The 24,759-nt window shown below is 38.2% G+C and overlaps 1 protein-coding gene across 1 annotated transcript; it reads left to right on the top strand.

The window, feature by feature from the left end:
• The first annotated feature begins 15,610 nt into the window (after positions 1–15,610).
• naf1 (nuclear assembly factor 1 homolog (S. cerevisiae)) lies at positions 15,611–24,507 on the top strand. The gene is made up of 9 exons (XM_062437308.1): positions 15,611–15,647; positions 16,942–17,201; positions 17,304–17,451; positions 19,107–19,200; positions 19,297–19,379; positions 19,489–19,649; positions 20,420–20,471; positions 23,468–23,555; positions 23,989–24,507. The coding sequence occupies exons 2-9, from the start codon at positions 16,942–16,944 to the stop codon at positions 24,381–24,383; spliced, it is 1,281 nt and encodes a 426-aa protein (XP_062293292.1). The 5' UTR covers positions 15,611–15,647; the 3' UTR covers positions 24,384–24,507.
• Positions 24,508–24,759: the final 252 nt, after the last annotated feature.

Genomic DNA, 24,759 nt, shown 5'->3' on the forward strand with positions numbered 1-24,759 from the left:
ATTGGAATTATTTGGCTATCTTGTGTCAACTATTGATTTGTTGCCTCAACTTAGAAATGTTACCAAAGTTATTTATGTTGTTTCATGCTCCAAAAGTAATAATGAGTTTTCATCCAGACTATATTCCAATTTACTGCCTCACAAGATTGTAAAAACAGCTACTTCACTACCAAAGGCGGGGTGGCCATCGGGAGAGACGGGACAATTCCCGGTAGGCGGGTGACGTCATGAATATTCCGCAGACCGGCCGTCGCAAGCGAGTGTGCGGCCCTCCCTCTACTGTCATGAGCCGGTCAATATTAAGTCATGCAATGTATGCCGGTGACACCGATGCCACAAGATACTGAGAAAACTTATATGTCACTTTAGTGTAATCCATTATGTATTTATACATACGCTTTCTTGCTGTGCATTTATGAGTCATGGTCACTCTTGTGGTCCAGTTCTTTCTTATCACTTCCAATTTGAAAAAAATCCTGGTGGATTTCAAGGCCTCACTCCGCCGCTGTTCACTACTACAAAATAGAAAAAAGCATCATTAACTCTATGAAGCCACCACAGCTTTGCTCATAAGTGATGATCCCATCCCAAATTTACCTGAAGAGCTTTACCATCAAAGCCCTCTCCAGACATCACCTGGTCGCCAAAACAAACCTCTGGTGGTGTTGTGGGCCTCATCAAAACAACTATGAAGGAGGGTGCCCACCTGATCACCCCAATGAAGTTCTAACCTCCCACTTCATCCCACCTCAAATATCCACCATGGCACCCTTCTAGAAACCCATAGTTGGCATGATCATACCCACTCATATCATCATAGGTAAATGCAGGTCAGAAGGGATTGTATCATCTAGTCCTAAAAACAGAAAAGAAATAAGAGAAGAATGAATGCGGCAACACAATTTAACAGCGAGCCAAACTCCGTCCAATAAATGCCCAAGAGTCAGGAATCATCTGAGTGAAACTGAAAAAACAACAAACACAACAAAATACATGAACAATGCAATAATGTTGGAGCTGGTATAATGACAAAGTAACGATAGCTTACTGCTACATAGCTTATCATACAAATTTTAAATGAATCAAAATATATGAAGTTTTACTGTAAATGTCTATGAAATTATAATAATGCACTCGCACTTTAAAGTTGACAATTGAACAACCTGCACTCTTATTTTAGCCAATAGCAATACTATTATAAACAAGAAAAGCACATGTTAAATTTCACAGTTTTCAACATGAATCTTAAAAGGTTAACAAAAGCATCCTCATTCCTAATATTATCAGATATAATCCAAACATAATGATACATAACTTAGAAACTTACAGATGATGCTTTCACAAGCTCAAACAATAGGATGGTGGCAGATGAGACTAGTGATGGGACGTTTGACACTGACGCACTGAAGCTTGTGTCACTCCCTCGAAGCACTCTGGTTCGAAACACCGTGTTGGAGCTTGTATCAAATTGAAATAAGCACGTGACTGATGACGTCCGAAGCTTCGAACGTCACTGAAACTCCGGAAGGGTTTGCTGGATTCAAATTTTTTGCCACTGCACCGATACCCGTTGTATAAAAGACGCACACACCCAGCGAAGTTTTGTTGTGTTTCATCGAGTAGACTTTCCAATTTCAGAGCCTGTTTACTATATTAGAAAGACAACATGGACAACACTACAACAAACGCAAGGAAGCGTTCAAGAGTGTGGGAACATTTCGACCTATTATCTCCGAATAAGGTAAACGGTTACGTTTTATGGACTGTTGTATTATTAGGCCTATATGATTATTATTATTAATATCGTCAGTGTCATTCAGACATAATCTGATTAACAAAGTAGATGCATGAAAGTAATTCAGATCCAATTGCCTATTCTTACAGATCAGTCCAAGTTTTTATTTTATTTCAAAAGTCACACTCATTGCATTATTTTAAGGTTCAGTGTTTACTATGCCCACAAGAACTGGCATACAGTAATAACACCTCTTCAATGTTGAGGCACCTCCGCGTATGATAAAGCTATTAGCACGGTACATAAGCTCCTCTCGCTTCTTGCCGCTGCGCGTGCTGGCCTGTTATAGGATTCATGGGAACGTCGCGGGGTTTATGAGTGTGGCTTGCAATTTATTTGATTAGCCTATTAATGGAAATCAGCCTTACATACACCTGTACGTAATTCTACATAGCGGTAGAAGGTGGCATTGTTGCTGCAGTTTATTGAATCCATAAAGCCTAATTAAACAACAAATCCTGATCACAGTAGTTTATATTATTATATTATGTTATATGAAACATATAAAACATAGGCTTTATATTTTTAATTCTGTCATGTCATGTTCATGTCATTTCATTTGTTCAGTCATGTCATGCCATATGAATGCGTTCATTCTATGTTCATGTTGTGCTTCGTTCGGCGTGTCGAGTTTATAGCCGTAGTCATTTCTGCTGACCACCAGATGTCACTGTGTTGTATTCGATGCTTTGATGCTTCGGATCATTTTGCGACACAATCAGGAAGAAGCTTCAAAGGCTTCACAAGGCTTCGTTTGCCCATCACTAGATGAGACATGCGTCTGCTCCTTGGTCTGCTTGATGTCTGCTTTCAGACCACATGTAAAACTACTTCCTGTTAAACTAAATCACCACTTCCTGTTAAACTGAAATCACCATTAGGAGGTGCTACAATGCCAAAATGAAACTTAAAATCCAGAGACAGGACAATAAATAAAGATTGATTGAGATTGATTGTTTGAAAGAAGACTGGTGTATCCTGGACCATTTTTGTTGTGTTAATTAAATTCCCTTTACTCTACAAATTGAACTCAGGAGTTATTCCTCACATTGCTAAAGCTGCACCAACACCCAACAACGCATGTACCATCTCAAATGTTTTGACTAGATAGGACCACAGTTCTATCAGTGATTGTTCGTCAAACCAGCACTATGCAGGTGTCTTTTGAGGTACTTGGAGCCAATTATCTAGACTGCTGCCTGTTGTGTTCTTCATTTATGTAATTGCTACTTTATACCACAAGGCGGCACTGTAGTGATGTAAGGACGCTGATACTCAGTAGATTTAGAGTGAGATACAACTTCCAAGATGGCTACTACACTGTACACGGTGCTAAGTTGTTACTGAACTACGTTTTGTTAATTACTATTACCTCCTAAGTAAACAGCACTTGTTGAGACTCTGGTGTACTTTTCATTTATGAGTCAACACTACACTGCCCATGTCTTGGCCCCCGTTGTAGAGGCACTTTGTCTCAATAATTCCTGCCCTACAACAGTCACTCATTACATGGCCATCACAAGATGCCCCAGTAAAGAGTTTGTCCAGTGGGACTTTGAATCCCTTTGCAAGACATGCAATGTTCCTATTTGACCATGCAGATAAATCTGACTGGAGGTTCCTGGTTATGGTTGGCCAATCCCTAACACTAATTTATTTGCTTCAAGAGCGTCACTCTCATAAAACCTTCCCTCAGAGGATACAATGTGTCTTAATGGCTCTGTTTTTGGGGTTGTACTAATAATTAATGGAGCAGGAGTAGTGGGAGAAATGGAGAACTCTGTTGACCCTATGATCCTCCCATCTCTATGTCTATGCTCGCCAGGTTCACAGTTTCTCCATCGATGCTCACCACATCATCTTCTGATATATCATCAAGATTGAGGACAACAGGTTTGCTCATCTTGTAAATGTTTTGTATATTTTCAGGGCCACGGCATTGGTTCCCATGGAGGATAACATCTCCAATAGTTGAATTTGCTGTTGGAACAGGGCCTGCATCTCTCAGCAGGTGGCTTTGCCTTGGCTGAGTCACCGTAGAATTCAATGCCTTTAATTAAATCTGGCTCTACTTTTGTACTGCATACCTTTCAAATGTAACGTCACTTTGTTGTAGCCAAGACAGACAGATGCCAAGTTGTGAATATTCAAGATCTATTGTTGCATCAGTGTATATTCAGAAGATAAGAATATGAACAAGCAATCACCTTTCACTGGATACTCTCCTCATGCCAAGCTTTTATTAGATATTGTATAACACTGGGGATATAACGTTCATGAAGTTGAGACTATGTGCCTTGATTATTATTAACTAAGTTACAGTTTCAATTTGGCCAGACAAACTGTAGAGGTTGAAGTTAACTAAGTTATGCAAGGCCTGGTTTGGAGTAGTTCACTTCAGGCCATTCAGTGTGATCATTCCTCCAAGAAAAGAAACGTGAGGAGAAAGGACAATACACCTTTTACTCTCTGGTGGGTTTCTAAAATAATCTATTGATATGCTGAAATCTAATGTTTTTAGATAGCTACAGGCTGTGTTAGCAGTTGTATATTATTGCAATGATCATTTTGAGCAACGGTTCCCATTTTAGGAGAAGGTGTGAACTGATAGTTGTTGGGGTTCTATTTTAACAGAGTTACATGCATTTGAATACCCTTTGTGTTAAAATATGATCTCAATCAAGCAACCAATCAGACTTTATTTAAACATACAAAATTTAACACAAAGTGCTTAACACAATAAAATAATAATCCTCCTATCCACACACAAAACGATAAATGTCTTTGTAATTAATAAACCACTCAATAAAACAGGAACCGAGGAAACGCATGTAGCAGCCGACAACATAATGACAGCAAATAACGTAATTATGGCCGATAACGTAATTATTTTGCCTGTTTTTTAATGTAATAAGGAAATAACGCAATAACTTGCCAATAACGAAATAAGACAAATAAGAAAATACTAATACTAATATCACTTTGTTTATGTTTAATTTATTTGATATGAAGTGTCACACTTCCATAACTGATAACTTATAGCATAATAACCTATTATCTTATTGGCAAAAAGTTATTACGTTATGGGTTCAGGAATTTTATTATTGACTTCTTACATTAAAAATGGGCAAAATGGAGCGCCTTGGTGGTCGAGTGATTAGAGCACATGCCACATAATCGAGGCGTCCCTGGTTCGAATCCGGCCAGGATCTCTGTCCCTACTTCCTGTCGGCATATCTGCCAGTTACTATGTAAGTAAGGGCAAAAAGCCCAAAAATAAAAAAATTTTTTTTATAAACGGGCAAAATGACTATGTTATCAGCTGTTATTATGTTATTGGTCGTTATTACGTTATTGGTCATTATTAAGTTATTGGCTGCTACAAACGCCACCATAAAACTCATCATTTTGCAATGTGGAAACACCAGAGGATGAGAAATAGATAAAAACTCAAAACAGCAAAGTAGCTCAAAGTGTTTGGGATGTTGTTCAAAGAACTCCTCCTAATGACATTATGTTCATGTTACTATACATAAAGATCATTGACTAGTGATGGATTAATTAGCCAGATGTTTGTCTGCAGCGCTTTAGAACAAGGCTTTAAAATGTTTGCACACGCCGAAGAAAGACTAACATTACAACTCATAATGGTTCAGGATTTTGAATTACATGTTTACACATTTTACTTTAAGTACAAAAGTTCAGGGCTCTGAGGAGCTTGATAAAAACGGGTGTATTTTTCTGGCCAGTCCAAACAGGCCACAAAATCTCAGCATGACACATTTTTGGTTCTTCTTTTAAGACGAGGAGTAAAAGCATTTTATCAACTTTATTAGAAAGCTTGTGAAATCACCAGAGGAGTCCTGCCCTTTCAGGACATGACAGGAGAAGGAATTCAGATATTCAGTGAGAGGAGCGATGTTTTAGGAACATAGATGAATCTGTTTCAGCAGTCATAAATCATACTTTGATCGGGTTTATGCACATTAAAAATATTATGCACATGACAAGAGTTGAGTGAGAGCACACTCTAACTTCTATGAACATAACATATTTAGCTGCATAATGAAAATATCTCTCCTCAATTACAGCAGGTAGAATAGTTTTATAGGGTCTTATATTGTTTTATGTTTTTTTATTAGGCTATTTCAAATTATAGCAGAAGCTATCATATTTAAGAGCTTTTCCCCAACATACAGTTACATTTACATAAAGAATCATTTTCCTCTCATTTCAGGAACAGAAGTTAACAGGAGGTGTAGTTAAATGGGAAGGGGACAGTGGAAGAGATGATGCCACATACATAGCGGTGTCCCACAGAGGGACGTTTGCAACATGTGTCTGTGCAATACGTGCAAGATGGAGCAAGATTATGGCCAGTTGTAAAACAATGTGGTTAAATTGGGGCTGAGTCAACATAGACTACCTATGATTTTCATTGACTTAATAGGTTACGCATTCTTTTTTAAACCACGAGTGGCTCTATGAAGGAAGGAATGACGTATGTGTAAATATCATTTGATTTAGTCATCGTGTTTTTGCCTTGGTGCGTTACCTAAATTATTTACCTCAACATAAAATCTACGGCATTATTAAAAAGTGTTTTTTATTTCCTCACTCCAAATTTGACCATTGTCTGAGTGTCATAAAACGGGGAGATCACACTCTCACCTAAGAGTCGTCCTCCTTACTCAAAGTAAGAGTCGGATGCGTCATAAATGAGTCTCAAGTCTGAGGTTGGAGCATTTGTGCAATTCCTGGTCATAATTCTGAGGAAATCTGATGAATAAAAATCCATGAAACCAACTTTTATTGGGAGAATTTCATTGTGCCTACTCATGTCTGAGAAATATCCTTCTCATAAATCAACTCTCACGTATATAATTCTGGCCAATGGGCCGCTGTGTTGGCTGTTTTCTACTCAACTATGCCAAAAATCTATAGAGAAGCAGGAGATTGACCAGTGTTTCATTCACGTCTAAAGAGAAAATGTTGGTTTGAATACTGCAAATAAGATGACATAATCTTTGACATTAGTTATAACTATTATCCAGTTATTACAGATCGTTTTCCTCTTAATATTGAACAGCTTAGTTAATCAAAAAAACAAAAAAACAAGCTACTGGCTTTAACAGTAAGTAATGATTAATGATTATGGTCATGTCTGGGTGTTCTCTTAAATTAGCCATATGTTTGGCAAATTTCAACAACAGTATATTCAAGATTCAAGATTCAAGATTCAAGACAACTTTATTAATCCCTTGGAGGGCAATTCATTTGAAAGCTCGCACCACAACATACTCGTACACATAAATAACAAGATAGAAAACGCAGAAGTAGAGGAAGAGTTGGCAGCTGTGTGCAAAAGTGCAAGAATCAATGTGCAAAGTCAGCAGGTCCTATAGTAAAAAAGTAGAAAAGCACCACAGTATCCAGCTGCACACTGCAGTAACAAACCGATACAACTGGACCTCATAAAGATTTGTTCAGCAGTCGTTGTTTAATAGATATATATTTTCTATATATCTATTAAACAATGCAATATGTTTTCCGTAACTTACATGCACCTAGAAATTATATTACAGATGACCATAATTGAGCCTTAATCCAAATAAAAAAGTAAGTAAATTGAGATTCCAAGACACTGATGTTCATTAAATATGATCCACAAATCAACATATGATCAAATAACACACAACATGCACACACAACATGCATGTGTGTGTTTTTCAAGCTTTTTCCCAGGCCTGTGTTTGCCAGGCGCTGTCAGAGAAATCCTGTGGGAGCCCAACCATTCACACACACACACACACACACACACACACACACACACGTGCACACACATTCCTGTGTTTCCTTAATGGGGGATAAACCCTGCTTCTTTATTCTTTCTGGGTCAAACACCCTCCGTTCTCTTTGTCTCTCAGCTTTTCTGAGGACAACAAAGTAAGTTTGGATCATTGATTAAGGAGGACACCAACATGATCGATTATCAATATGTCAACATTTAAAATGATGCATTTTATTTCCACTTTTGTGTACTGTGGGTCACATTTGGAAAAGTGCAGATTGAATAAATGTTTTATGGTGTTTTTACAGCTCTCAAATGTAAAAATTGGTCAAATTTGACCCTGAACAGTATGTAAGAGTTAAAATTAGACACGTGCTTTTATCACACCTATGAAAGCAAAAGACATTTGGAATGAATATTAACTTCTATGTGTCTCTCTTTTTCTTCCTCCTGCTGGGCTGGCTGCTCTGTAGCTGCAAAAAAATAACATTCAAACAGAAATGAAATGAAAACTGACAGTGTACTATAAGAAGCGCACAGTTGGAATGACAGAAAAGAAACTAACTGAAGCTGAATAAATGAATATTGTTATCATAAATGATTTGACAGTGAGAAGGAGAAACAGTTCAGAGGACGTCTGGACAATGGCCAGAAATACAGTTTGAGATCATAAACATCCACCAGCAAATACTCTGGAATACAGTAATAAAGCAATTCAATCAGTAGAGATGAAGCCATCTGATCGGAAAGTGATAAATGAAAGAGTGGATGATTGACTGAATGACCAACATCTCCATCCTGTGATGTTTTTTTAATGTGATACAGTGTGTCATCTAGTGATACAACATAATAACAATACATGAGAGAGAGAGAGAGAGAGAGAGAGAGAGAGAGAGAGAGAGAGAGAGAGAGAGAGAGAGAGAGAGACAGAGAGAGAGAGAGAGAGAGAGAGAGAGAGAGAGAGAGGGAGAGAGAGAGAGAGAGAATTCCTTTGTATTTAATTTTGAAATTCTCTCAGTTATACCATGGATCTGTATTCATCAAAGGGAAAAAAAATCAAAATAAAGTATCATCGATCATGTGATGTATGGTGTCCATCATTCTTTCTGTGTTTTCATTGATGGAAACTAAGCTGAAATGATCATGTCCCTGTTTCTCAGGCTGTTAAATCTTATGTCCAGTTGACTTTCAAGGCTGCAGTTTACTCAACAGCATGTAGAGAATACAGCTGTTAACGTAAAGTTTTATTGTGCAAAACAATAAAATAAACAGAAATCAGAGAGGCGGAAAATGTTAAAAAAAATGTGGAAAGTGTAGCTGTAGTTATTTTGGTCTTGTCCTTTAATGGCCTTTTCCCTTTAAAGCTCAAAAACAGCTTCAATATGTCACCAACAGGAGGAAGTGTGGAAGTGACACACTGACAACAGGGAAAAAAAGTAGTGGAGGAATTTGTGGAATTTTCTCTGACATATGGAAGTGTCACGGCGGAGATGTGGTAAATTTATTCTGTTTGTGTGAGTGAGTCAAGTATTTGGACGCAGTATGGAATGCTGTTGACTCTGTTTTGTCATGCGTGACACAGTGAGTGACATTGGGACCGTTAAAAAGAAGAATACTCTACTGACAAACAACACCTGCTCCATGTGGGAGACAATGCCAGAAAAAAACACCTGCTGCCTTTACGACCTGCAAACACATCCTGTGGCCCCTCAGAGACGCAAGTTCAATTCCCTGACTCTTCTGTGGCACAAAACAACTCAGAGAGCAGGATGGAGTTCATACCATGTCAAGTCATCTTAAAGAAACATTTTGTTTTTTCTACTTCTGTGTGACAAAGATGCTTTTCCACCTCACCAAATGAACAGCAGCGTCTCTACTTGTTCAGTGTGTGCAGAGGAATAAAAGCAGTAGACATGGTTGTGTTAGTGAGCAGATATTCAGAAACATGTTGTAAAAGATGTTTTGTCATCATGATCAGGTGCTTACTCACCTCAACTGGCTCTTTAACCCTAATCCAACCAACTGGGGGACCTACAGACCCCAGAGGTCTACTTTTTGTCATATCTCACAGATACTTTCATGGTTGCATTAATACCCTCGAGGGTCCCTGGACACTGAAGCTCAGGTCCCCCAAAAAACTTTTATTTTATTGTGATTGGATAACTCTGACACTGTCAGGTGGAAACCTTGGAACTCCATATTTAGTTTTGGACATACTAGGTTTCCGACATTTACCATAATTATCAACAGTGTGGGGGAAATAACTGCCATTAAAAAGTAACTAGTTACATTACAGAATTACCTTCTGAGAACAGTAACTGGTTAGAGTACTTTAGTGTTACTTTGTGATTCCTCATGTAGTTTTAGTCCAGACCTCCTTTAAATAGAATGACTGTACCATTATCACACAGCCAAGTCTGACTCATAATCTGTAAATCTTCACACTAATAGCAGGAATGACACACACAATGTTCCATTTACAGTCTTTATTGTACAGCCTAACATAAAAAACTGTAACAGTGCATTTTATATATATATATATATATATATATATATATATATATATATATATATATATATATATATATATATATATATATATATATATATATATATATATATATATAATTCATGAAAACGTAACTAAACAACTGAGTAGTTAAATTGAAGACCTAATGCATTAGGTTACTCGTTACATCAAAAAAGTAATCCAAGTACTCTAACCAAGTAATGCGTTACCTTCAACACTGATTATCAACATCAAGAGAATGGATCAAGCCTTTGGTCATATTTCTGTGGAACCCGACAAAAAAAAAGAAAAAGAAAATAAACACACATACACATTCCCCCCCCCCCCCCCCCCATCATTTAGGGCCCTTTTCTGCTCAGAGACCCCTGTAGTTGCCCAGTTTACCCGTATGGGTTGGATAGAATAGATGGAGCTATTTATGGATGACATATTTACAATGGGTCACAATTTAACCCTTCCATACTGTTCATATTCAGATTCATAATCAGTCTCTACACCAATTCACATTCATAAATTCCCCATCAGTCATTAAAACATGTTTGATTAATCCTTAATGAAGCTGTCAGAGAGTGAACAGAGTGTATTTTATTTATTTATGAACAAAAAAAGATATGTCCAATCAGTATTTAATGATCCAGGGGTAGCGATATTCTGTCAGTCATTTTAATGGACAGATTCAGTTTCTCTGTGTACTCTGTCAATGACCCTACATTTTAGTTTGACATAATATGCAGAATAATTGTAACTTTCCTTAAATAATAATAATGATAACGATCTGTTCTTTTTTTCAGAAGACATAAATTACATAACTAATAATATTTTGAGAAGAAATAAGTTTTGAAATTTGTGATGTCTAATTAACACTAAATACAAAGTACATTTGAGGCTCGTTAGTTGTAGCACACATACAGTACCAGTCAAAAGTCTGGACACACTCTCTAATTGATGGGAATGGGAAAGTGTGTCCAAACTTTTGATTGGTACTGTACACCAAAGTATTAGACATATTATGAGGTTGACCTGAGGGTTACTGAAGTTATTCATATGTATTCTGTGGGTAACATGAATGACTGAAGGGCCACCAAATGTCATGGCAATCCATTTAGACATGTAGCACTGAAGCAAAAATCTTCCTTTACATACCGTTCAGGGTCAAATTTGACTCATTCTTTATATTTGAGAGCTGTAAACACAGCCTAAACACACCCTCAACACACCCTAAACACAGCCTGAACACACCCTAAACACACCCTCAACATACCCTGAACACACCCTAAACACACCCTCAACACACCCTCAACACACCCTCAACACAACTTCTACACACCCTAAACACACCCTAAACACACCCTCAACACACCCTAAACACACCCTCAACACACCCTAAACACACCCTGAACACAACTTCAACACACCCTAAACACACCCTAAACACACCCTCAACACATCCTCAACACACCCTGAACACACCCTGAACACACCCTAAACACACCCTCAACACACCCTAAACACACCCTCAACACACCCTAAACACACCCTGAACACACCCTAAACACACCCTCAACATACCCTGAACACACCCTAAACACACCCTCAACACACCCTAAACACACCCTAAACACAACCTCAACACAACTTCGACCCACCCTAAACACAACCTCAACACACCCTAAACACAACCTCAACACAACCTCAACACAACCTCAACACAACCTCAACACACCCTCAACACACCCTAAACACAACCTCAACACACCCTCAACACAACTTCGACCCACCCTAAACACAACCTCAACACACCCTAAACACAACCTCAACACAACCTCAACACAACCTCAACACACCCTCAACACACCCTAAACACAACCTCAACACACCCTCAACACAACTTCGACACACCCTTAACACTATCATCAACGGATACTCAGAGAAGCTTTAAACACATTAAAAGAAAAAAAGAATAAACTAAAGAAATGAAAGATCTTGATTAGTATGTGATGCTCATTTGCAGCCCGCGTGATTCAGGCTAATAAAATGTACATTTCACCTATTTCTCATATACTTTTATAAGGCATTAAGAAGTGAACACTGCTGAGAGGTCGACTTCATGTCTTCACACAATGGGTATTTTTGGAAACACTGATTACATGTTCGAACGGCTGCATTAGCTATCTTTGCTTTCTTAACAAACGTAGGAAATTCTCCATTTTAAACATTGTGTGCTTCCCTCGAGCTGTTCCTAATAATAAACTCCAACCTCCAGCAGGCATTCCTACTTCTGTGAGACAATACCAGTTTGTCCTTGATAGGCTGCATTCATCTTTTTCTTTTTTATTTTTACACATTTTTGCAGTAGAGGATCCAGTTGAGAACGGTGGAACCCAGAGGGAAACAGGTGGGATGGACTGAACAGCTGTGTGAAGTGGACCATCAGTGACAGCACGGTGGAATCCTGCAGCCCCCTCGGGTTTAATGAGCTGAATTGTTTTCTATGCAGCAAAACAAAGCTTTTCAAGGTTTTCGTTGAATGTGCACATTAGGAATTTCATACTTATGATGCCTATTTTCTATTTTGCTATGTGAGACAATGGTTCTCACTACTAAAGGCTTGGCTCATACCATGGTATCAAAGGAAATATCAGAGGCAGTACCTCAATGACTTGTATTGATTTCCAACTTCCCATCCAGTTGGATTCAAACACCAGTACAATCCCGTTAAGGTGAGTCATACACACCAACAACAATAGCACATTTCTCAACTCCTGTGGTGCATGCAAATAGAAATCCTATTGGGATTCATGTATAATTACTCTCAGTGCTGACGTGCAGCCTGTGACTGGAGCCATTTATGTCAGTCTGTCTTCAAAAGCGACTCTGATTGGAGGGAATCGGTTTTACTTTGCGACGCTTGAGAAGTGCTGTTTGATGTGCGAATCAGCTTTGAGCGGTTAAAACAGTGGCGCTGAGCCGATGCTAGCTGATTAGCTTGGTTATAACAATACGCCCATTTAGAAGCCAGCATCAGCTGATTGGATGTAGTATTTATTTGACTCTGCTGCTGCCAAGTTTGTATTCTGAAATCTTCTCAGCAATTGCAAAACATACTCGCACGAGAGATGTTTTTTGCACTCGTGAGACTGACACCATAATGGGAACATGGATTTGGGGGGGGGCGGGGGGGGGGGTCCAAAATAAGCACCAGTGTTGGGTGAGTGTAAGGATTCTGAGCGTTTAGTTGTGCAGACCTTCAGCCAAAGGGAAGGTTATGGTGGGACGTTTGGAAAGGTGAGACGCTTCAGCAGCAGTTGACTGGCTGCTCAGGAGTATAAACCATAGACAAAACAAAAGCTTTTAACACATTTTTTGGATTAGGCACACACACACACACACACACACACACACACCACATCCTAAAATCCATCAGTGCACACAGAGTCGATTTCCCCATCTGCCAGATCACACCTGACCTGTAGAATCGTTTATAATTTTTACATTCTTTGTTGAGAAGGATCATTGATCATTTAGACTCACAATGATCGTACACTCAAGGATTACTGTGTAGAAGGTTAAAACAATTTAATAAGAACTCCTACACCCCAAAAAGCTAACTTTCCAAAAGAGAGAGAGATTTGATAAGTGATGTCAAATATCACATAACACTGGTTCAGATAGTAGAGTTTTATTTGATCGAATTATTCTTCACTAAACTACATCACATTGATGCACGCACCCTTCAGTCATCGACTGATTCACTGAGCCCCATTTGATAAGATTTTGTCCCCCTTCTCTTAAGATCTTTGCTTTTAGATGTTTTATTACAGAAAGTGTATGAAATAAATGACCAAAATAGTCATACATTCTGTCATTGTGTTGCTTATGGATGGAACCAACCACCAGCCTAGATTAATCAAACAGGGTTGTGCTGCCATCTACTGCTCATATACACTCACTGGCCTCTTCATTAGGTTCACCTGTACAATCTAATTCAATCCAATACAACAGCTCTGCTATGAATTCTACATTTATGAAGTTTATACATTTTCAATGTTTGTTAACATAGTCAGGAAGGTGATAATTCTACTTTACGTTTATTATTGAGGTTAAAGTGGATGATGGTGGTGTTAGGGTGCATTATATTGAATGGTGTTCCTAATATTTTGTCCACTCCAATATAACATAAATGAGGGGGCAAAATATTAGGAACACCTTTCAAAATAATCCACCTCAGTACACCACCACCACTTAGTACGACCTCAGTAATAAACATAAAGTAGAATTATTACATTTATTGTTATTATATGACAATGTCAGCAAAAATTGAAAATGTATTAACTTGAAAAAAGTACAAGTTATAGCAGAGCTGTTGTATTGGGTTGAATGAAATTGCACAGGTGGACCTAATGAAGAGGCTTTATATGCTAAAGAGAAATTCTACCCGTGTCATGTACTTTTCTAATTTACACTGACACATTTGAACTGGAATAACTTTCAATGTGAGCAAAAGTGCAACAGCATAATCTACTAATTCTATGTGACCAAACAATGCAAGAATCACTGTTCCAATATTATTACTGGTGATTGTTTATCTGTTGTCTTGTAGAAAATAAACAAGTACATTCTCCTGATTCAATGTTTCTGAATGTATTTGTATTATATTTGACTGTCGCTTTCTATTACAGTAATAGCGTATCATTAGAATTGACTACCTACCTATACAAAACCTTAGCTGAAACTGTGTCAGCTAATATTGTTTATAATTATAATAATCTGGCAACTGTGAGACCAATGATGTGTCTGTGGTGCTCCAGCCTATTAGTGAAGGATGTGGGGGGGGGCTTTTGAGTGAATCAGCAATCAGGATGTGCTCTGTCAGCTGTTATATGACTTTAGATACACATGTATGTGACAGGGTGTGTATTTAGAGTGTGTATATCTAGAGTGTGTGTATGTTGAGTGTGTATCTGGAGCGCAACAGTCGTGCGCACACCCGGAAAAACATAACCCACGTGTTTCTGATGCCTCATGGGTGCATCAAACTCGCAGACAGAAACAATAACCGTCGGAATCTAAACATTTTACCTTCAAAATAAAATACAGGTATAATTTAGTACGGGGATGTTCATCCTATTATAACAAAACACAAAACTTTATAATTGTTTCACCGGATAATAATCTATTTCTAATCGTATTAAATAATCATATAATAATTATCTATTTTAATTGTATACATTCCTCTGTAATATCGTCATTTACAATGTGATGTTAATTTTAAAATTGTAGTCATATATGAAGTATATTTTGTTATTGTCTTGTCAAATGACTGCCCACACCTACTGAATGCGTTCATTAACACATGATGTGAAAATGACAGAACTAAATTAAGAAAGTTTTAATTCATTTTCCAGTCAAGCTTCTGTTTTGAAGGTAAGAAGAGGGCGGAAGTGCTCGGGTTTGTGTAGTAGCTTGACGCCGGTGTGAACGTTGATGAGGCTTCTCAGCACAGACTCAGCAGCAGCCTCACAAACAAACAGGTATTCCATCAATACATTCATGCTTACTTTGCTTAAAAGCTGAGATGCTTATTTCTTACTGTAAAAAGCTCCAGTGTTCAAATTGTCTTGTGTCGTTACGTTAATGTTTAAAGCTGTTAGCCCCGGTTTGCTCGTTAGCTAGTTAGCCAACAGATGCTAACATGGACGGAATGAATCGGCGTACTTTCTTTTAAAGTTTCTTTGAAAGTTTCTTTGAAATTTAGCGTGATGTTCTACTGTTTTGTGGACTTCAATGACATTTGTGGCTTTGTGGTTTATTGAATTTCAGTTGTGACACCGTTTTGCAGTTAATAGATAAACGTGTGTTATGGCAGTTCAGTGTTATAGGTTTATTTAAATGAATAAACCCGTCCATTGGACTTTTTACGCACCGTAATGACGCTATTATCTGCCCCTTCCTGCGCATTTTACGGTTAATGAAGAATTACATATTTACGTTCCATTTTGTACATCACACAAATCAATACAATTCTAGTTATTTTAATTTATTAGTTATATTTATCATTATTATTGAATCACTTTTAAGTTAAACTGTGTAATACACATACTTTTTTCATTTAAAATATGTACAATAACAATATTAAACTCAGGTAGGGTGATATCAGCAAAATTGGGCCATCAGGTAAAATGGGCCATTTATGTGTGAGCATCTTTACAGCCAGTTACTGCAAATTATTTCAAATTCTTGCCACAAATACTTGATATGTAACAATTGATTTAACTGTTCTGAGGTTGCTAAGGTTATTATTCTTTTGTTAGTGTCCCATGCCATTAACCAATAAGTGGCCCAATTTAGCTGATATCACCCTATATAATCCTTCCAGGCCAATATTACTCTTGTACATAATGTTACTATATGTTTTGATTCTATTGTGTTTATATATTTTGTACTTACTTATATATTTATTGTTCTTTATTCTTTTTATTGATGCTCTTCTATTTTTACTGTCCACTTTGCTGCTGCAATAATGTCAATTTCCCCACCATGGGATTAATAAAGGATTAGCTTATCTTTAACTGTTGAGTAAATAATTGATGTCAGACAGTCAGAGGAGAGTAATAATGTACATTTCCCAGAGTTGACATATTTAAATGATTTGTTTTGTGTGACCAAAACTCATGAATCCAAAGATATTCCTTCTTCTGTCATAGAGGGTATAAGTGTCAAACATCTGCCTTTTTACACTTGTTTTTACTCTAATTTACTGCATATTACTGAAACTGAAAGCACTGAATTATCTAGTGAATAAACTCTCTTTTCTGTATATTTCAGATGGAGGAAGAGCAGTCACAGGAGAATGGACAGATGTTACAGACATGCAAGGATGAGGAAGAGCAGATGGAGGTGGCTGTGAGCTCACAACTAGAACAACTCATTGTAACTCCAGACAGCACAGACACATCATCAAACACACACACGCAACCAGAGGAACCGAGAGACTCGCATATAGACTCAACAACTGCGACACCTCCTGTAGTCATTGTGTGTAAGACAGAGGACTGTGAAGATGGAGATTCAGATGATTCAGACAGGTATCTACACACACACACACACACATATATATATATCAAGATGGTAAAAAAAAAGGCAAAAGAATGAATAGTGACTGATGCTTCTTCCTCTCCCGTTCACAGTGACAGCTCTTCCTCATCTTCCTCCTCGTCTTCTTCTTCCTCCTCCTCCTCCTCTTCTTCGCCGTCTCCCGTTGTGTTAGAGGAAGACGATGATGAGGGTTTCAGCCAACCAGCCCCCATCAAAACCAGAGACGAAGTCCTGCTCGAGGTGTGTGTGTGTGTGTGTTGAAGAGGACAGTAGGAACATATGTCTGGGTAGAGAAGCTGAATCATTTAATGAACAGTTGCCTAATCTACATGTTTCCCCAACATTTGAACTATAATGTACTGTAGAACATGATGTGAAGAGAGATTCATTAAAGTTGCAGTTATCTCTAATATGAAATTGTAGTTGAAAACTTAAAGTCTGAAAAGCTTCAGTACAAGCAGGCAAACTATAAAGAAACCAGGGCTGACTTTCATTTTCAAAGCTGGATACGGTACTTGAGTTTTAGTATTGATTAGGTTTGGGTGGTGACATTTAAAATCAATATCACACTTAGAACATTTACCTTGGTGATGATCAATCAAACAATATTTTACTAAACACAACAAAGCACAAGACTCTCTGTCCCTGCACTGGAGCTCTTACTTATTATTAGTAGTGAACAGAACCATAAACAGGAAATCATGGAATATGACTCATATTTCTTTAGAGTAAAAAAAAACAATTAGCTAGTACAGGAAAAGTATAAAGAGACAATATCATCGCAACGTTCATTCAACAGACCACTGTTCCTAAAATGACCTGATTCATCCTCCAAACTGTGATCAGGAGGCTACTCTACAGGTCCAGATGTTCACTCCATCAGTAAACTCAGCTGCTGAAACAGCTCTGGTTGGTTGCTGAGGAGCTGCAGGATTTATTTCTGACAGTGTTTCCATTGAGCTTCATTTAGTTCTGTTGACTGAAGTGTGTCTACTTGACTAACATAACTTCTTTTCTTCTTTATCACTTTTCTTATCTGCACCTGACCACAGCTTTTAAAACGTAAACTTTTCAGACAGGAAACACACACACTTAATGATATTTCTCCACACTGCTTTGTAGAACAATGGTGACTCAACAGTACTTGGGTTAGATCCATTAGTATTCTCAGTGGGTAGGTGGCAGTCTGTGTGAAAGAATGAAATAGTTCAACTGAAATTAGGTCATAATGTTGGTTTACCCCATAGTACTGATACATAAAGGGCTTTTTGTGGATCTCTCACTGTGAGGCTCATGTTCTTCTATGATTACGGCAGGTTGAGGAGTTTTTTTTTAAACCCAACCTACACAGAATCATCTGAGATGTCATGTATTGAAACTGTTTGGAAAAGGGCAGACTCTCTCAAAAGATCCAGTGCAGGTGATTGGATGAACCATCTGTCTATCACCGTCTTACCTTGTGAGGCAGGCAGCTGGATTCACGACACTGATTGGTCGAACCACTGGTGATTTAGACACGAGCATAATGTGGAGATCTTGTGAATCCAGCTTGTTCACAGAGTAAGGAGGTCACTCCCACTGTAGCCTACAGTACTGATAGAGACTATCTCTGTTTTTTTAACATATATCAAATAAAAGTAGAAGAAAAAACAGATGTCATATTTAGTGTCAGGATACACATATGTCCTTGCTCATGTCTTTGCATCAGAATCCCAGCAAACAAGCAGAAAGACAGACACATGATCCCTCACAGAGTCAGATAGTCACCACAAGCTGCTTCAGACTGCAGCAACATCTTACTTTATTTGGGCACGTTTTTGGTGTTTGGTGTTTCTTTTCCTTTTGGCACAATGTCTCAAATCCCTGTGTGTGTGTGTGTGTGTGTGTGTGTGTAGGAGCTTCCAGCAGTGGAGGAGGTGATTCTGTCATTACCAGAGGACGCAGAACTGCAGCCTGTTGGAACAGTCACCAGTATTGTACAGCAGCTGGGTAAATACACACACACACACACACACACACATACTTCTACTGCCTGATTTTTATTATGTCATCAGCTGTTTTTAACTACTCCATCTGTCTCTGCAGTTATCATCCAGTCTCTGAAAGACACACCCGCTCTGACTGACGACAGCATCATCTTTCGATCTGATAGGCTGGCTATAGGCAAGGTGTGTGTGTGTGGAGCAGCAGAACAGACGGCATCTGTGGCATCTTGTCCTTCATTTATGTACGAAGTGTTTAAGGTTATGTGTCCTGTCTGTTGTGTTTGTGTGTCAGGTGTTTGAGGTGTTTGGTCCAGTGTCCAGTCCTCTCTACATTCTACGTTTCAACACTGCAGACCAGATAAGCAGCAAGGAGCTGACGGAGGGACAGACTGTTTATTATGCACCCACCATCAAAGAGTACACAGGATACATCCTCACACAACAGCTTAAACTGTGAGTACACACTCACGCACGCACACACACATATATATTGCAAAGAGTATTAACCCTTGTGCCTCACTAAGGACATTTTTGGCCTTCATTTTTATTTTCTTGATCATTTCGGGCTGTGTTCATGCATATGGCATCACATTCTCCAATGATACAATTTTGAAGCCCGGCCTCCAAAATGACAGCCCAGAACACAGGAATGTATGAAAGAGTCATATTTTGGAAGGGGGATCAAAAGATATAGCTTCAATGGGTTTTAATGGGAACATTTTTACCCCTAAGGATGCCAGAGGGAGTTTTGTTTTTGTTTTGTTTTTGGGTTTTAAAAAAAAATCTGCATCAACATCAATGTTGTTGCTACTCATTGAGATATCCTAGACTGATAATCCCTCTAAAGTAACCCACTTTGCATTTAGTATATAGAAAATAATCAATTTTTTGTGTTTTTGTTTGTTTGTTTTATGTAAACAAGCTGACATTTAAAGGGTTAAAATCCTACAAATGAATGAATATTTGATATTTATTATCAGGACTGATGTTGGTTAAAAAAATCATTGAAAGTGGAAAATAATATTAATTCACAATATTTTATGGCAGTCTTTTGACACAGACATTTTTGTCCTTAAAGAAACCTCAGTAGCATTTTTTTAAGAGAGCCACAGGGGTTAAAAATATACTGAGTATTTACAACTTTCGGCTTTTGGTATATTGAAGTTCCTTTCTGACCAAAGGTGGCCAATATGTTGTCTTGAAAATATATTTTTTTTCTTCAGTTTTAAGGGATCTGATGCATCCTGGAAAAATGACCAAGAACCACCAGTAGAGGTAAGCACACTAGGGCTGCTCAATTATGGAAAACATCATAATCACGATTATTTGGGTCAAAGTTGAAATCACAATTATTAAAACGATTTATTTTTCTTACTTTAGAAACATGCTGCATTTATTGGACATTTCTTGTCAAAAAACACTTTGTAACTGAGTACTGTAATTTCCTCTTCCCCATATCGTATGGTGGAGATAAGTTTACAAATGATTATTTGACTTATTTGGTGTTTATCTTATTCACTAGTGTTTATCTTACTTAGTATTTATTTATTCATGTTTCTATTTTTATTACAACAAAACATCACAGTTTAATACTGTGGTATGTCAAAACTTTTGTCACATTTAAACTTTTGAATTCGGCTTAATTCATTTTCTCTCCAAGCAGCCTTTTATCTGCCGCTTAACGCAACACACAGCAGAACATGTGCAGATATATTAGTGCTGATGATAGTTCACACATCACATCCTGGTTTTTAATAATGAGTCAGTAAACTCTGCATCATCTGATGCAGGCTGGAAAATGTGCACTTTTATTTACAGTTAAAACATTTCGCCGTGTGTTTCAGCTTCTGTCAAACTAACGGAGCTGCGGCGGCTTCCGGTCTAAGCTTTCAAAATAAAATACGGAAATACACATGAGCAGCTTTTTGCAGACTGTTTCTAAACAACGTTGCACAACAGAAAATGACAAAAAATAGTTTACCCTAATTGTATTAGTTTTGAGATAGTTTGGCCCCAAAATCGTAATCACGACCAAATTTCGATTAATTGAGCAGCCTTAAAGCACACACACACACACACACACACACACACACACACACACACACACACACACACACACACACACACACACATACACACACACATACACATACACACATACACACACACATAAGATAATTGGCAGACTCTACCAGAACAGTAGAATTTCTCATAAACTATGTTGCTTTCTGTCCCCTGCCTTGTGTTGTGTATTTGGGCTCTGTGTACAGAGAAGCACACACACACACACCAACATGTGTATCCACCATATGTCCATATAGGACTATACTAGAGCAGCTTTGAATGATTCACACTTATTTAATACTGACCCTTTATGCAGCTGCTCAGTTCAGCTTCTGTGTTAACAAGTTGTTGTAGCTCCTGTCTCTTTGAGGAGCCGTGTCCACATAAGCATGTTTGCAGTGGTGGCGCCATGTATTCACACTGAGCTACAAACACCAGCAGTGTGACGAGGCACTGAACACAGTGAACATGAATAGTTCCAGGGGTTGAGGGAGCAGGAGACAGCTGCACCACAAACACTATTATTAAGCATTATTTCATCCTTTACAGCTTCTACTAATCAAGGCTTTCCTCCTGATACCAGAAATACTCAAACTAAATAAAAACTCATCACTTGTTAAACTAACTTGAACTAAACAAATTTAAAAAAGCAAACTGAAAAACTAAATAAAAACAAATTCATATTTCCAAACTATAATAACCCTGGTCTGTACCAAACTTCTTTAAAGAAGAAATAATGTGATGGAGGAGAAAGAATGTAGAGCTGCACTGTTCTCAGAGGAGATAGATAGGCTATTTTCAGATGGAGTAACACTAGCTCTGATGTTAATGACTTTGTCTCTTGAGAAATGTAGGACGTCCTCACATGTACAGACAGATGCTTCTATTCAGAGGTGACAGGGTTTATTACACTAAATAGAAGCTCAGGGTTATGATAGTTTTTATTCATAAGATCAGAAAAGTGTGAAGCCCTGACATTTATGACTACCATTTGGTATTTCCTCAGATAGATGAAAATCTTTTATCAGTGTTTGGAGATAGTGAGACCTGAGGAGAAGACTAAATCTAGGCTATGACCTTTAACGTGGGTCAGGGCCATCACAGATAGTTTGAGATCCAACGATTGAAGCAGGTTTATAAAATCACAAGTCTTCACTGATAAAGTTAAGTTTTGGGGCCAATGTTGATACCAGATATCAGGGAGTGAAAAAATTCTGATATCGATATATTGGCCGATAATATTATATGTACAGAATATATGGATAAACACACATTTTTTTGTAATAATCCCTGACGGCATGTTATGAATTGTAATGAAGGCATGATATTTTACAGTATTACAATAAACTTTAATGTATAAAATGACACTGCACTAAAATGGTAAACTACACTGGGAATTGAATCATTAGAATTAGTTATCAATAAAAAACAACAACATATGAATATTAAACTTGAATAAAGAAAAATTGTCAAATATACATCAAATGAAGCCCATATAACTTAAAAAACACAATCTCAGCACATACTACTGATATATCCGTGATAGGTCAATATGGGCTGATAATATCAGCTGACAGATATATCGATCTGGCTCTAAAAGTTGATATTAGGCTTACAGGATCTGTACACTAAACTGGTGAGGTGCCATCTATCACAAAGTAAGGAAAATGGAAGCACTAGAACCCTGACTCAGTGATAAACAGTCCAGGTTCTATTCTAAAATCTAATCTTTTCTGATAAATCATTTATTAGACAGCCATCTCACATTGAACGGATCAAGTTTGGAAGGACTGACAATGTGTGCAGCAGTAATAAGATGGTTTGCTGTCAGTTTGTAGTATAGACAGATAGCGAGAGGTTGTACAATAGTGTGATTAGTCCACAAGGTGGAGCTGGTTTGAGTGAAAGGTCCCTTTAACTGCATCACACTGCAGGAGCTGCTTTGATCCAAGGACATGAGCAGATGAGTTTCACTACTTCATTAGCCTCTTCCTTATTGCTATTACTTGTTTTCAAGTTGAAAGAGTAGAACAATGATTTATTATTATCTAGCCAGGGACACTTTTATAAACACAACTAAATGCAGTGCAACATATTTCTCCACAGATTTAGTTCTTCAGTGCAGAAAGTGCAACCCTCTGCTGTCATTACCAGTAGAATTGTGTTGAAAGCTCTCCCTCTCCCTCTCCCTCCCCCTCTACCTCCAGGCTTTAGATTACAGCGATGATGAGAAAGAGCAGGATGCCAAGAGGAAAGTGAAAAACTCCAAAAAGAAGAAGGACAACAACAATACAGGTATTTACACAAACTTACATGTGCTTACACGTAATTGAAAACATCCTTAGTTTAGGAGGAATCCATCTCCAGATGTGTGTGAGGTAATGTAAGGTAAACTTTATTGATCCCACTAGGGGGAAATTCAAAATTGACACAACAGTAGCTGCGTAATGGTGAAGTTATACAATAAACAATCTCTAATATAATCTGCAATTATATACATTTGCAGTATACATAAATTCCTTATGAAATATACAAGTGTGCAATGTTCCTGGGATTAAACAGTAAGGACAGCCTCAGTTGTATTGGTGGGAGTGGGAGGAACTGGGAGCTGTGCTGTTGTACAGCTGTTAGGATGGTCATACATCTCCTTTCATTATGACACACATTTATCCATCTCACCTTTTATTACTAATACTCCTTCATCTCTTTCTTTCTTTTTTACCTCCAGATAATTCCGCCCACAATACCCAGAACACCTTGCAGCATCAGGGGCATCAGCAGCATCAGGGGCATCAGCAGCATCATCAGCGTGACACCAGGAATTTCCAACCAAGAGGCGCTCCATTCAGGCACCAGAACCCCCGAAACAAACAGCCACCAGCCCGACAAACACACCTGCCACCCACACATATGAATGTGCCTCCCATGTACCTCCCCCCTCACTGTCCATATCCTCCCCCTCCTCTCCCTCCTCCTCATTTTCCACCGCCCAACTTCCCTCTCTACCCTCCTCCTCCTCCATCTTTCTTCAACCCGTCTTTCTCCTCTCCTCTCTGGCCACCCAACACCATCCCCTACTCTGACCTCCTCCCACCTCCTCCTCCCCCTCCCCCACCACAGTGATGTCTCAACACTCAGTGTAATATGTACAGACTTACCACAGCTGCTGCTGCTGGTGAGTTTATGTTTAGCTTTATTCTCATTAGAAGAATATGACGTGTTTTTGTGTGGACTGTCTGATTGGACAGTTGGATAAATCATCCTCGTGTGCCGATCACTGACGCTGTTTGTTAGCAGCTAACAGTCATTAATTATAAAAGAAATACTTAAGTTACATTTATGTTTAAAGTAATGTGCAGTGACCAACTAAAACTATCAGTTAAATTTCTATTTGTTATTTTAATGATGTCATATACTGTATTTTTGCCACGTCTATGGACATTAGATTTCTTGTTGGAGCAGTGAAAGTAGTCAAAATGTATAATGTCACTTAGACAAA

This window comes from Scomber scombrus, chromosome 2, assembly GCF_963691925.1.
Source record: "Scomber scombrus chromosome 2, fScoSco1.1, whole genome shotgun sequence".
Taxonomy (NCBI): domain Eukaryota; kingdom Metazoa; phylum Chordata; class Actinopteri; order Scombriformes; family Scombridae; genus Scomber; species Scomber scombrus.